Source organism: Neolamprologus multifasciatus, chromosome 6 (genome assembly GCF_963576455.1).
Source record: "Neolamprologus multifasciatus chromosome 6, fNeoMul1.2, whole genome shotgun sequence".
Taxonomy (NCBI): domain Eukaryota; kingdom Metazoa; phylum Chordata; class Actinopteri; order Cichliformes; family Cichlidae; genus Neolamprologus; species Neolamprologus multifasciatus.
In genome coordinates this window covers 28,427,593-28,443,455 of record NC_140444.1, presented here as the reverse complement: position 1 = coordinate 28,443,455, position 15,863 = coordinate 28,427,593, and the positions used below count along the sequence as shown (strand labels likewise).

Sequence of the window (15,863 nt, the reverse complement as noted above, 5' to 3'; positions counted from 1 at the left end):
GTAAGGTCAATGGTAAGGTCTTTCTGAACAGATGCACGGAGAGCAGCATGGACTCACGGAGACTGTCCAGCTTCTACAGCAGGGGTAGGCAACTCCAGGCCTCGAGTGCCGGTGTCCTGGAGGTTTTAGATGTGTCCATGATCCATCACAGCTGATTTAAAGGGCTAAATGACTCCTCAGCATTTCTTGAAGTTCTCCAGAGGCCTGGTAATGAACTAATCATTCGATTCAGGTGTGTTAACCCAGGGTGCGATCTAAAACCTACAGGACACCGGCACTCGAGGCCTGAAGTTGCCTACCCCTGTTCTACAGTAATAGGACAACATCCCACTAGCATTGCTATACCACAATAAAAGGGTGTTAGACGCTGTGGGATCAGCTTGACAGAAAACAGAAAAAGAAGGAGAAACATCCAAAGACAGGCTTTGAATGTCCTTCAAGAAGCCCCCGAGAACTTTTCCTGAAGACAACTTAAAGAAATTAGACAAAAGCTTGTCAAAGAGAGTTCAGGCTGTGGTGAAGAATAAAGGTGATCATGAACTATTATGTTTGTACTGCTATGACTGTACAAACTATGTTTTTGCCCATTTTACACGTTTTAATAAACTGCTGCACCTGTTTCCCATTTTCCTGGCAAAATATAAAGACGCAAAGGTGGGCCCAAGACTTTTCCACAGTACTGTGTGATATATTGGAAAAGACGCCTCATCAAGTGTGTGCGGGGCCTGGTTGAGTGTGCAGGTGAAGAAATCATACGTGGCATCATTTTAAAGATTGTGAACATGATTAGCTGCTTTTGAAGTGGAAATTTTGGACTTTTGAAATCATTTATCCAAACAAATTACCACCAGATATTTATCTGTGAAAACGATTAGCACACATGGTATAAGTATGCCTTCAAAAAGCTTTCAAAATACTGTTTTGAAATTATTTTGCATGATTGTGGACGAGTTTTTGTCATGGTCTTGTTGAACCTTTTGACCACTCTTCCAAGCAAACTGTTTGACGGCTTATTGCTCGTTCTGCCTGTTTCATAACATTTTAACGGGGTTCAAATCTCTTACGACAATTATCCTCATAAAAGGTCCACTTCAGTTTTCCGACAGATGCCTCGCATTATCTTCAAGCACTCTTTGATGTGATGGAGAGAATTTGGCGTTGATTTAATTACTACAGGCTGCCCAGGCACCAAAGTGACCCCGAGCGCTAATATTTCCACCGCTGCACTTCTCCTGAAAAGATGTCTTTGGTCTGCACCAAATGTCTCTTCTGTTACTGTAGCCAGTCATCTCTGTATTTGTCTGTCCGGAGCACATTTAGTCCAAAAGGGCGGGTTTTGCCTTTATGTTCACCAGCTCAACTTCTAAGAACATGCACTTTCATACCAACTTACCTGCAAATTCTTTGCAGCCAACTGACTGCTCTTTACAAAGGAGTGTTAGGGACACACTGAGAAAAAAATATTATTGATCATTTTGGAGATTAAGGCCCTCTGCATAAAGCTTTGTGTACATGAGAACGTGAAATCGTACTGCAGAATCAGTTTTAGTTACAAGGAAATGATTTCTGTTTTATCACATAAACACAGTGAGGTGATATGTATAAGGATGGTGAAGCTGCATCTGGCCAGAAGGAAAAAAACCCACACAATATTGACCAGATGAAATAGCTGGCAGTAGACAGATGCAAGGTTATGGACGGTTACAGCCTCATAAAGAGGATGTTGTATCACGAGACACGATAAGACAGCTGTTTAAGTTGCTTCACTGACTCATCTGCACGAGGCTTTTGTAGAGCGTATACGAGCTTCGGCAGCTATTATGAAATGTAATCTCCACATTTTGGGATTAATCTCAATTTAATCGTAAAATATCGACTGCACTTTATTCGATGGGCCACTGCCATGGCGATGATGTCATGAAGAAATTATGGTTAGTTTACTATGGCAACATTTGGACCCTAACAGATTACACGCTCATTGTAATTACAGCTCAGCCTTGTAGCTCATCACATGAAGTACATCCTTGACTGTGTATAAGACACGAGCGTGATTAATAACTCCTGAATCACGATGGCTGAAATGCCTCAGTTGCACTAATTAATGTTTTGTTCTTGTGTCCAGGCATGCAAGAGATATTGTTATATCATGTACTTACCAGATAGTGAATTATCTCACGCTATGATAATACAAACGCCCTTATAGTATTCTGTATAAAACTCTTTGCAGACTCGCGTGGATACCCGGACGATTTTCTGAAGGCTTTGGGGAGCTTTCTCGATCTTGGCACGATGACAGCACTTTAATAGCAAAGACAGCAGCACACCCTCGATATCAGACAGACAGGTTGAGACAGGCTCCATCTGTGATTCCCTAATCATTGGCAACACAGATTTTAGTGTCATGCTTTTGAAGGGTTGACAAATGTAGGACTCTACTTATTTTATTGAACTTTTTCTTAATGACAGCTACCACTAAGGTAACGCCTAACATAGCCTAACCTAACCTAAGAAAATCAGAAATTAGTACATTAAATGGACAAACGTGTTGGGCCACACCTCTTAATCTCTGAATTCAGGTGATGTCAGTTGGCACAGGTGTATAAAATCAAACACGTGGCTGTGCTGTACAAACATTTGTGAAAGAATGGATCGTTCTAAAGCGCTCATCAAGTTTGAGTGCACCTAAAAATTAACTGCTCACCCCTGATATGTGTAGATGACCAAGTACTTTTGTTGTTTTTGATGTGGGTTTTTGTCCCCCAGAAGAACAAATGCTGCATATTACAATATTACAGGGTTACAGATAATTTTATGAAGTTCTTCGTTATAAAATAATTAATTATATTAGAACCCAGTGAGCATCTTTAAGACCGATATTTGGTGATTTAAGAGTCTGATAATTCTGGCAGAGGGTTCTTCCTGTTAAAAGGGAGTTTTTCTTTACCACTGTCGCCAAGTGCTTGCTCATATTAGTTTTCTCTGTGTAATTGTAGTCTTTACCTTACAATATAAATCCTTTGAGGCAGCTGTTGTTGTGATTTGATGCTACAATAAATTTGAACTGAATTCAAATTAAAAAAAAATCAACATATCAGCCAGTATTATTTTTTTCAGACGCACAAAACATGAACAGATTTCTCTAACATTTTTCACGTGTAATCATCATTTATGGGTCCCTACTTAGATAATAAGACAAAGCAGTTTAAAGCACAGTCGTGTTTTGTTGTGCTGTTTGGCTCACACATATGGTGTGACGCTAACGCAGCAGCCTGCATGTCCTCCTTCTGCTCTCCCTGCTTTCATGTCATCTCTCTCAACTGTTATGATAAAAGTGGAAAACAGGGACAGGGCTAACAGGGAATTTCCCCTCTGGTAGATAAACTATGAAATATTAACGTTTGTCACGTGGTTGAAGGGTGTTTCTCCTGTTGCTTCACTATAAATTCAGATACTGATAGACTGGCACATAGCTAAAGTTTAGAGGTTACTAGACTTTATTGGGTTAACCTTTTAATTCTGTTAGAAAAATGTCAGTAGAAAAATGTCCTGAAACAACTAAGTAACCAGCTATGTCCTTAAAAACAGGCTCTGAAACATTTTTCTTTGTGGATTTTTTGGAATGAGGATACAAATTTAAGCTTTTTTTTTTGTCATAAACCTAAAAAAATATCTGAAAAAAAGAACAGCAACAAAATCTGACCAGCTTTAATCCGTGTGAACCCAAACCGAAGCCTTCACCAACATCTTGGAGATTCCTAACATGTTGAGTGCACTGAGCTCCACGCTGTCTGTCTCTGTTTATTTGTTCATTTTTCTCTGTGCCCGTCCATCTCTGTACATCAATCTCTCCCTGTTTTCTCTCCACAAACACTGCACCTCTTCAGCCGCAGGAGCTGACAGATATTTTGGAGATCAGTAACATGGTGTTCACTAGTCTCTTCAGTCTCGAGATGCTGCTGAAGCTCCTGGCTCTCGGGCTCTTCGGCTACATCAAGAACCCTTACAACGGCTTTGACAGCGTCATTGTCATCATCAGGTGGGGGGAACTCTCTGTCTGTGTGTTTACCCCAAAAAGGGAATTCTTGTCATTAGTTATTCCTCCTGTTCTCACGTCTCGGGCTCTGCAGCTAAATCTCCCGAACTGCCAGCGATGCCGGTGCTGGCAGCTGAGCCAAGCGGTTGCACTCATAGTCCAGAGGGCCTGTATTCACTCCATTATGTAGTACTACAAGCTAAATTATGTATCCACGTTTGAAGGCCTTGCTTGTTTACCGTGCCAGTTCACGCTGCGCTGGCTTTCTTTATTGGCTGGTGAACTGTAAACAACACTGGCCCCACTTTGTTTTTTCGTTTGCCACACGTCACATCAAAAAGACTTGAGCGCTCTCTCCCTTCTGAAAAGATTCGGGAAGTTTTTCTTTCTTTCTTTTTGTTTTTGTTTTCCTGGGTGACGCTAATGCTGACAAAGGGTAACAGCTGATTCCTTAATCGCTTCAATGGAAATGCATCTCTGTGCTTTTAACCTGTGTGTGTGTTTCAGCGTGTGGGAGATCGTGGGTGAGGCCGAGGGAGGCCTGTCGGTGCTGCGCACCTTCCGCCTGCTGAGAGTTTTGAAGCTGGTCCGGTTCCTTCCTGCACTCAGGAGGCAGCTGGTGGTGCTGATGAAGACCATGGACAACGTGGCCACCTTTTGCATGCTGCTGATGCTTTTTATATTCATATTCAGGTATATATTCACGAGTTACAGTGATGCTTAAGCGTTTTCTCTGCTTTAATTATGCTGTTATTACTTAAAACATTTCAAATGGCTACTGCTGTGATTCTCCTTCCTCTGTTATAAACTGATCACCACATGTGTTATCGGCTTTCATGTAGATACAACTGTGCACGCAGGCAGTATTACCGCATCTTGTTGTTGCACATATTAAATTACTGCTTGATAAAAACATTACCTTACTGTTGTGTGTGTGTGTGTGTGTATTGCAGTATCTTGGGGATGCATCTGTTCGGCTGTAAATTTGGTTTGCGACAAGACAGCGGAGACACTTTACCAGACAGAAAAAACTTTGACTCCCTGCTCTGGGCGACTGTCACTGTCTTTCAGGTTAGACAAACATCCTCACATGCACCCTCGCTCAGGGACACACACACACAGAGCACACGAAGACCCCGGTGGTATTTGATTTGGAGGAATTTCCCCATCAATTACACGCCACTGTTAGGAGTGAGATTCAAACAACAGCTGCTGCAGTCACGAGCGCTCGCCCGTGATTTCATTTGCTCTGATTTGGGAGCGCGCGCTCGGTTTTTCAGCAAAGTATAAAAAAAACTGTCCCAGTGGGCAGGTAAGTTCCTCACGAGCAGAGGAGGAAGAGCAATAATGAAGCACTCACTCGGCGGGAGTTCATTTAACACTGATGAGCGTCATTACTGTTCAACTGACGACAAGATAATAAAGGAAGAAACTCACGTTGTCTATTCTTGGAACACCTGCTAGCAATGTAGCGCGTCGCCTTTTTGGCTCCTTGTGTGTTTGACGGCGTGTTTTTCTAACCCCCTGACGTCTCTCCACATCTTATCTAATCTGCAGATCCTCACCCAGGAGGACTGGAACGCGGTGCTCTATAACGGGATGGCCTCCACAACGCCGTTGGCTGCCCTCTATTTTGTCGCCCTCATGACCTTTGGCAACTACGTCCTCTTCAACTTGCTCGTCGCCATTTTGGTCGAGGGCTTTCAAGCTGAAGTAAGGGCAAAGATGCCGTTTCATTTGAGCTACTTAGACAACGAGGCAGAGCGAATGAGACTAATTGAGCTCTGTTGTGTTGATGATACCAAAGCTGCCTACAAGAGAATAATCTCCTCCATCCTGCCTGTGTGGTTTCTCCTTTCTCTCTCTCTCGCTCGCTGTCTCTTTATCATCACACTTTTCCTCTGTTGCTTTTTCCTATCCTCCTTTCTCTCTTCCTCCATTTTTCTTTCTCACTGCAACACACACACATACACACACAAAATACTCTCCAGGGTAGGGATGTGTTTGATATCGCCTGCCATTCACAGCTGGTGAGCTTTTGTTGTTTAGTTTTCATCTTTTATCTCCGGCATCAGAGAGCGCTTGCTCTTTCTCTCACTATTGCGCGCACACACACACACACACACACACACACACACACACAGATACCCTTTGCCAAAGCCGCCTGCCTCCATCTTTCTGGCGTGAATTTTAATTAAATTCAGTAAAGCTTTATTGGCGTGACTACAGGAGATCGCTGCCAAAGCCATCCACATAACTCAACTAGAGAACGCTGGAGATTCCCTCCGCCCGTCTGCCTAGTTTTCCTCTTAGTCTTTCCCGCTCAACCGAGATGTGCTTTTCACTTTTACAACACTGAGGAAGGGAAGGTGGTGATGATGATGATGATGATGACTCTGGTGTATATTTGCGTCTGTCTGTGTTTTCAGGGAGATGCTAACAGATCTGAGGCCGATGATGACAGACACTCGATGTGTTACGATGAAGAGGAGAAACTGAGAGAGCTGTACGCTGCAGGTACAAACTCGCAGATCAGCCCGACATGGAAGTGAAAGTTCACATGGAGTCGCCTTAAAATAGCCTTTTGGTGTATTCTGACCTGAATTCTTGGAGGTTCTTTCATCATTTCTCTTGTTTTTAATCCCAGAAAGATTGAAAGATCTTTATCTGGATGCAGCGTTTTCAGTGGGAGAAAAGTTTAATCTCTCGTTCAACTGACGTCTTCAGTCTCGGCTGACTGCAGGTTTCCCTGACCTTATAAACAGCTGCGTAACGACTGAAACTCATGCCACCGACTAACAAACAAACAGAAAAGCCACAAGCTCAGTTTGTCTGATTTAGTTCAGTCAGCCGGCTGTTGGTTTATAATGGTGGGAAAGCTGCAGTCAGCCGAGACTGACGATGTCACCTTAATGAGAACACTGAGTCCAGATGAACAGAATCAACTTTCGGGGATTTTCTTACCTGGATTATTGAAGCAGGCATCAAGACATTACTCTTACCTTCACTCTGAGGGCTCATTAAAAGGGCAAAACCGCATAAACCTCACTGACATTACACATAGGCCATTGTTTATTCACTCTGATGCTGTCTTTTTTTTAATATTAATTAAAAATTTCAACCTACATTACCTCAAATTAGGCATAAGATGAATCTGAAGGAGATTTTGGCTTTTTAAGTAGAGGCTAATTTTGTTTAAATTGCATTTGTGAGCATCTTGAGCGCAGCTCATCTGTATTTGCTCAAGGACAACATGGGAGTGAAAAATGGACACGAAACACACTGTGAACATTTAGTAACATAAATGTGCACTATCTAGATTTTTTTTTTTTAAATAATGCAGCAATAAGTCAGCAATTACTGACTGAAGTCTTAAACGTCTTCTTTCTAATGTCGAGCAGGAGCAGCGAAGTCAAATGATCTCAGTAAAGACTTTCCACATGGGTTTATGGGCTCACTCAGTAGTTTCTAAAGTCTTATTTAGTCACTAATTGTTGTCATAATCAAAGTAAAACACACACAAAAGGAGGATTTATTTTAGGTTGGTCTGTTTTTGCCAGACCATGTGATCCAGAAGTCAGTTGCACAACTTTTAGTGCAGTCAGTTTGTCAGCTCCACAACTCATGCATAAGATCCACCTTAAAAACCTGAATATCCACAGAGCTTTACCAGCCAGTGAGCGCGATCGTGACATATACAGCGTATATGCAGCAGATACAGCCATGGTCAGTGCAGCCCTGATCCAAACCAAAATCATGAAAATATTGCAAATCCCAAAATATAATAAATGAGAATCATTCTTTGACATCAAATATTCTGTGTGTGTGTGTGCAGAGCTGAAGATTCAGGCCATGATGCTGAGTCCCAATGGTATCCTGAACCCAAAAGCCTCCATGCCTCCCCCTCCTCCTCCACCGCTGCCGGTCATCACACACACTGCAGCTACGCCCACCATAAACTCCAACCAGTCACGCCGGGCCAGTGGTGCATCCATGGAAAACAGCCTTGAGCAAAGGTCACCGGTGAGCCTTGGGCACATGCGTTTATGTGGATAAATGTTTATAAAAAACCACGTTAAATATTTATTATAAATGTGAGTTAGAGAAACAGTTAATCAAAAAATGTTTGTAATGCAAAGAATATAAATCCAAGCTGAGCTGAAGCAATTTCTAAATGTTGAAGTCATAGAATGATAACAGAGAGCTTCATTGAAGCTACCTTGCAGAGGTTCATTTGTTTACTTTGTTTCCCAACAAACCCATTATGTGTCTTCTCAAGACACGACAAATTACTTGAGTGCATTTCTATCCTCATAAAACATTCACAAAGCCAAATATTTCAGCATTGTTTGGGCTGGCAGTCTTTTTGTTAGCAGGCCTTCTGCTGGCACTTTAGTATCACCAACTGTTGACGGGTTGAGTCATGTAGCCCTCCTTCTATGCACGGCTAAGCTTAATGTTTGAGCTGAACGTCAGGTTCGTTTCACGTTGCTTTTAGGAGATTTGATGCCAACGACTCAGAAGATGTTTCAGACTGAAGTGAGGTGGCTTATCTTGATTAAAACATGTCCTCCAAGGGTGGATTCAGACTGGTCACGGTTGCCTTGATCGATCGCTCCCCATTTTCCCCGCTCCCCAGCTGGTCTGCCCTTAATGAGCCAGGTCCACTTCAGTCTGTCCCGACTCCTTTCTCGTGCTCTCTCCCTTTTTTCAGACACGCGCTCTTAAAAAGCGTTCTTGTAGAGGGGTTCATGATTTTATGCAGTTTGTGGCTTAACTGGGCCAGTTCTTATGCCCTGTAGATTTGTTATTAAAGCAGGGGTTTTGACAGAGGCAGCTGCTATTGAGCAAGTGGCGCAGTTCTGTGCTTGGATGGTCATCACACTACATGTGTACCATCACTGAATTCAACTGAAGCTCAGCTGTGACCACCTGTTCGAGCCAGACGGGGCACAGTTCACTTAACTGCGAATGGCGCGCACTAGTAATCGCACTAGTGAAATGAGCTGGACTTTGGGGTCAGATGTGCTGGGGAACAGATGGCCTACGGTGAACACACCCTTAGTTAAAAAATGCAGGAGGGGAGCAGTAGCATGACCAGAAATAGAACAAAGCAGGCAACGTCAGTGGTGACAGATATGACAATGGTTATGTAGACACGGATGGAAAGGACAAATTGGTCTGGAGGTGGGTTTCAAAGTGGCTTGCAGATACAGCAGTAACTGTGGACAGGCTAAAGGACAGGTTGGAAAGAAAAGTGTATTGATGGACCATTGAGCAAATTCAGTTCAGTTGAGTTCAGTTGTATTTATATTGCACTAAATCCCAAAGCAGTTGCTTCATAGCACTTTATATTGTAAGGTAAAGACCTTACAATAACATGGAGACAACCTTAAACCCACTATTAGCAAGAACATGGCAATAGTCGCAAAGAAAAACTCCCCCAGCATTCTGCAGCATAACTGAGGGTTTGTTCAGGGTTAGCTGATCCAACCCTAACTATATACTTTATTAAAAAGCAAAGTTTTAAGCGGAATCTTAAAAGTAGAGGGAGTGTCTTTCTCCCGAATCTAAACTGGGAGCTGGTTCCATTGAAGAGGGGCCTGAAGGCTGAAGGCTCTGCCTCCCATTCTACGTGTATATATCCTAGGAACCACAAGTAAACCAGCAGTCTGAAAGTGAAGTACTCTATTGGGGTGACATGGTACTATAAAGTCTTTAAGATAAGATAAGGCTAGGTTATTCAAGTCCTTGTATGTTCCACTGGCAAATGGTTGCAGGTGGTTGCTCGCTGTGGCTAGCTTCTGCACTGAAACCTCTTAAAGTGTTATCAGATAGCATCCCGTTGTTTTACCCTGTTTCTCAGTAAGTTTAATAACTGTGCTGGGCCAAACAGACTTATCATTAGCGCAAATCCTGGTCATTTCTATGTAGAGGTTGATAAGGAGCACAAGATACAAACAAAATAGGAGCCATGAAAACACGCTAAACGCTGCACTGCTAATGGCCAAAAACTCTACAGGGCAGCTTTAATCTGTGAAGAATGAAATCCTTATTTGCACTTGAAAGATAAGGCAGAAATCCAACAAGGCACTGGTTCTGTTCTAAGTTGTCTTCACAGTCCCTGTGGGACAGCGGGCCAGAGAGCCGTCGCTCCAGCTGGATCAGCATCGGCCGAGCCCCCAGCCTCCACAGGAAGAGCCAGTCTGGAGAAATGGAGTCCCTGCTGTCCGACACATACTCAAGCTCCAAAGCCAGCAGCAGGGAGCAGTCTCTGGACCAGTCAGAGTACCTGCAGGTGCCAATGCTCCTCTCCCCAGACTGTAATGGCACCACCTTCCACCTGCCAGACCACTGCTACGACGATGCTCCCCTGACATCGCATAACCACAGCGATCAAGAGGAAGAGGAGATTGAAGAGGTTAATGCCTATTTGTTTCATGAACTTGTCTCCCCAAATGAAAAACCATATAATATATATGTAAATGTAGACTCGGGCAGTTTTAATTGGCGTGTGTTCCAATCAGAGGGAGCAGGCATTTTGATGGCGTCCCATTTCTGTTATTCCTAGATAAAACAAATTCATAAAAGAGCTTGTTTTGGGCATGCTCAGAAGTTCAAAAGCTGCTGCTAATTATCCCGCAAAGGCATAAATTCCAACCTGGCTGACCTTAAGACACTTTTGTTACTTAGAAAAATTTAATTAGCTGAATTTAAATTAGATCCGGGTGGAAGAATGACTCGGAATATTGTTTGAAAAAGAGCTGTGTTGGAATTTTTTGTGCATGCGCACGAGGTCGCTGCAAAAAAAAGAAAAGAAAGAAAAAACCTTGGATAGAAATTAAAATGACTTCAGTTTCATTCTGCGGTATCATGGGTGTATAAGACAATACTGATTTTCTGATTTCCTCCCACAAAACGCTACGTCCAGATGAACAGAATCAACTTTTGGAGCAATGCTGATTGTTGTAATGCAACGAGTGTACGCTCTGATGTCATTCGTCTGTTTGTGTGTTCATTCCAGAGTTTATGTAAGAGGCTGAAGAAGATACTGGAGCCATATGAGCCTCAGTGGTGCCTGGAGCATGAAGAGTGGTCCCTCTATCTGTTCGCTCCACACAACCAGTAAAGATACACACAAACACACGTTTATGCACCGCCCCTGATATTCTCCAGGGTGGCCTAGATCGCCTTAACCGCACGCATGTGTGAAGCTTGGTTGTACAATTTGTACTTTTATCAATTAAACCTGGCAGAAATGCAGCGGTGGAAGTGATGCAGATGATGTGTTGAATAGAAAATAAACACTGGGGTTGTTGCAGATCCTTTTCTCTTCTCACACCGTCTCTCTGCAGGTTCAGGTTGTGGTGTCAGAGGGTCATAGGTCACAAGATGTTTGATCACATCGTCCTGCTTTTCATCTTCCTTAATTGCATCACCATCGCCCTGGAGCGACCTGACATACAGCCACACAGCATGGTACCTCATATGCACACACACACACACACACACACACACACACACACACACACACACACACACACACACACAAACACACACACACACACAGTTACTACACTTGTAAGGAGAAGTATTGACCATCATAACGACATTCCAGACCCTGACCTTTAACCTTTAACCCGGACTTAATGGATGTAATTTTACACTGAAACTCTGTTTCTTATCTTCCTTGGTTGGTTTAACTGGATATTATTGATATAATTTCCATCTTCATTGTGCTTTTTATTTGATGATTTGACACATTTGAACTCATTATGCATTAGTCTAAGTGCTTAGATTAAGTCTGAACGTAACATCTACAATACTGTGCAAAAGTCTTGAGCCACCCCAAAAGTCTTTAGATTTTGCTTCATATGATCCAGACTTTAATTTTTAAAGTAGTCTTGAGCAATTAATGAACCACTGACCTAACACAAGGGCTGAACCAGTGTTGTGTTTAGAGATAACAGACAACACAGCGAAGAAGCAATTTTGAATTTTATCTTTAAGCACTTTGTTATTAACAACCTGTTGCTTCCATTACTTTAGTTGAACCTACAAAACTGCTAAAGATACCACAATTTGGCAGTTGTCTAAATATTATTTGTGCACCAGTAAGGAGATTCCCAAATAGTTATGAGCTAAAAGAATAGAAGTGGAAACACCATAAGATTTTGATCCATGCAATACCATCTGGAAAGCATCTGATTGACAGTAGTTGGATTTTTCATTATCACAATGACCCCAAACACACTGCTAATGCAGTAAAAGCATACCTGGATAGAAAAACGCACAGCGAATTGGCCTCCCCAGAGCACGGACCTCGATATTATCCAACCAGTGCGGGATCATCTTGACAGAAAAGGGAACAAAAGGCAGAAACACCCAAAGAAGAGTTTTAAATGTCCTTTAAGAAGCCTGGAGAACTGTTCCTGAAGCCAAATTCTGTTTTAACTTATATACTGCGTTTCTATTTATGTTTGCACGTTTCAATAAATCGCCACTTCTATTCCTCAGTTTCCTAAAAAAAGTGGCAGATCAGGACTTTCGCGCAGCACTGTAATCTAAACCTTAAACAGCTCAAGACGCAACTCACGGCTCACAAATACAGAAGCAGCGTACGTCTTTTGCATGACCACGCACACAAAGAGGGGCTGTTTACTACAAGAGCCCATGTGCTTGTAGCTGATGTAAGAGTCTCTATAACAACACGTGTTGTTCCCAGTATGCTTTTATTATGTTTCTACAACGATTGATGTGCATTTTTTTCAGCTCGTTATGCAACACTTTGTGCTCCAGAATCAAAGCTAAGGCTACAAAGCCTTTAAATTGACGAATGCACTTCCTGCTGTTAATCTGTGCATGCTCTTACGCCTGTGTGTGTGTGTGTCTGTGTGTGTGCAACAGGAGCGGATGTTTCTCAGTGTGTCCAATTACATCTTTACTGTGATCTTCGTGGGCGAAATGATGATCAAGGTAACCATAACAGTTAACATTTTCTGAATAAGCACTCCAAAGTCATTTTCTTGCTTCTAAAGAGGCAATTTTCATTGCTGGTGGGGATCATAATGGCTTTCATTCTCATTTTACACCTCAGCATATTTGATTATTTCAGTAATTTTGTTGGATCTGTGCGCGTCTGCATGCAGGTGGTAGCTATGGGCCTGTACTTTGGAGAGGGCGTGTACCTGCAGAGCAGCTGGAATGTCTTGGATGGGCTCCTGGTGTTTGTGTCACTTGTGGACATCCTGGTGTCCATCGCTTCAGCAGGTGGTAATCGGATCTTAGGCATCCTCCGGGTCCTTCGCCTGCTCCGCACACTTCGACCACTCAGGTACAAATCAAGGAGATTATCATCTGTGTTTACTCTGCTGATAGTATATTAAGGACTGTTTAATCTGTGTGTGTGCTTGCTGCAGGGTGATAAGTCGTGCTCCAGGTCTGAAACTGGTGGTTGAAACTCTGATCACATCTCTCAGACCAATTGGGAATATTGTTTTGATCTGCTGTGCTTTTTTCATCGTGTTTGGAATTCTGGGAGTCCAGGTAAACGTTCATGCCGACCGTTCCCCATTCATCCTCTGTCAGTTAAAGATAAGCTCCATCATTTTCCCCCCGAGACAGCAAAATACAAAACACGTCAAACTCATTTTCACTCGATTTGATATGACCGAACATTAAAAGCTCGTTGTGTTTTCTGCTGCAAGAAGACACAGATCACTGTGGTTTAAAGTAAATGAGCTCAGAGAAAGCTTCAGGTAATAAAAAGTGAAGAGAAAAATTGGGAGGAAATGCAAATGAGCTGCTGATTATGCACCAGTCCCTGGAAGTAATTAAAAAAAAAAACAATGGTTCAACAGGGGGAATGTGCTGAGAATGCGGTTTTTAAATCTGATTTTCACCTGGATTTTAATATTACTAATCAAATTCATAAATACAGCTTATTATTTATTAAAATAGCTTAATATTCAGAATGAGCTAATAAACTATAAATAACACACTTTGCTTGGTATAAAAGATCAAAAAGAATATGATGTTGCTTTGGTTTCAGACCTCAGGGTTGGGACTGTTAATAAGCTCTGAAGCCAAATAACAGGGTACAGTATAAGAAAGAAAAAAAATGTAAGCGCAAATAAAGTTTAATTTGTTACTACTTTTAAATAGTAGCTTGATTGCTCCTACCTTAGAAAACAAGCTTGGATCAGCATCCCTCAAGTGACATATTGGTGTGTTTCTAATGTAAAGGACAGTGAAAGTCTGAAAGGGGAGGTGTGTTTTTTTTTTTTGCTTGCAGTTTGTTTAGGTTTGGACACAAAAGAATTACTGATCAGCATTTCACCTTTTTTTACAGTCTGAAACATGAATTAACACTTAATTTTCACCTTTATCTGCAAGCTAGGTCGTAGCCACTGTGATGTCAAGCTAAATGCTAAAGTATTTGGACTTTAGCATTTAGCATTCAGGCTGCCAGGCGCCATGTTTTTTTTTGGGGGGGTGGAGGGTTGATTTCACAATTTAACATATCATAATGAGGTGAGGGGTGGGGGGGCTCCAGGTATCAACTAGTGCTAGCAAGCTTTGTTCAAAGCTGCGTATACAAACTGCTAATGAATGCTAAGCTAACAGACTAATAAAACACTCAAAGTTCGCTCTCCAAAACTGAAGCACAAATGTCTTGGACAATGTCTGCTATACAGGGAGACATTTTATTTGTCAGATATTTCCATTAAAATGCTCCAGGACACACCAACACCGCAAACACATTGAAGAGGTTCAGTTTAGTGACTCCAATTAGTGGCGCTGAGGCCCGGCAGCGATGATTGGCTACGCCTGCCTGTGTTGGGACACTTGTCAATCAAAGTAGCCGTGCCCTTAACTCAATTATCCAGGTGGTTGACTTATAAAAAAAATTACCCCCTAGAGTTGTTACGAAGGGAGAAACTATCAGAGAAACACAGAGGCCAAAAATTGCTTTTTGTACCAGATTGTAAATATATATTCTTCTGCTGTAAAGGGGTGTCAAACATAAGGCCTGTGGGCCAGAATTGGCCTAGCAAAGACTCCAATCTGGCCCCAATGGACGGCTTTGGAAAATGTGAGGGAGGTCATAAATTTTGATTTTTTTAGCTGTATTTTTTAGTTTTACACCATTGGCTACTGATGTAGACCTCCACCATGACCATTCATGCTACACCAAAGTAAAGAAGTAATATATAAACAATTAAATTGCAGAAAAGTTCCTGTTTTTTCTTTATGTATTATACAAATTTCATTTTTCTTATAATGGGTCCACAGTATAAAAAAAAGAGGGAAAAAAGGGCATTTTCTGTGCATTAACATAAACTATCTGCTTTATAATTTCAGGGCAGTCTGGTCTAAGAGTTGCCAAAACTTTTTAATTAATTTTACACATTTATTTCTTACACTTTAAGCCCAAAAATTTCTTTCATTTACTAGAGCCTACTAGAGATGTGCTGTTGAAATCGCTTATTTTAAGCTTATTTTTCTTATATAACGATATCTCAGGGATTAAATGTGAGGTAAAACATCTTTGCACTAATAGGAGCCAGGCTGAAGTGCACATTTAAAACAGGCTGGATAGTCTCCGGTCACATTTACTTCTTCACGCGTTGAAGTCCTTCAGAAATACTTTAAAACAAAAGAATCTATTAATAAAACTTGCTTTAAGGTTCAAAGGCTCTCACCACATTTTAAAATGTCAAAGTCAGGAAATGAATGTACAGTACCGTTTTTAAAAACTCCACTCAAAGCCAGTCAGTTCATTTTCATGGCTTATGTTTCTCTTTTTGCAAATACAAATATTCAGATT

At 41.8% G+C, this 15,863-nt stretch overlaps 1 protein-coding gene across 2 annotated transcripts in view; it reads left to right on the top strand.

Annotated features, from left to right (window-relative positions):
- LOC146517214 (voltage-dependent T-type calcium channel subunit alpha-1H-like) overlaps positions 1–15,863 on the top strand; it is a 65,200-nt gene that overhangs the window by 28,572 nt on the left and 20,765 nt on the right. For both annotated transcript variants that reach the window (XM_085162723.1, XM_085162722.1), the window contains 12 exons: positions 3,885–4,036; positions 4,541–4,726; positions 4,987–5,104; positions 5,591–5,746; positions 6,463–6,550; positions 7,869–8,056; positions 10,143–10,454; positions 11,058–11,158; positions 11,389–11,512; positions 12,941–13,009; positions 13,183–13,367; positions 13,453–13,579. In XM_085162723.1, the coding sequence (XP_085018849.1) occupies positions 3,885–4,036; positions 4,541–4,726; positions 4,987–5,104; positions 5,591–5,746; positions 6,463–6,550; positions 7,869–8,056; positions 10,143–10,454; positions 11,058–11,158; positions 11,389–11,512; positions 12,941–13,009; positions 13,183–13,367; positions 13,453–13,579 (1,806 nt within the window). The remainder of the gene's footprint in view (positions 1–3,884; positions 4,037–4,540; positions 4,727–4,986; positions 5,105–5,590; positions 5,747–6,462; positions 6,551–7,868; positions 8,057–10,142; positions 10,455–11,057; positions 11,159–11,388; positions 11,513–12,940; positions 13,010–13,182; positions 13,368–13,452; positions 13,580–15,863) is intronic.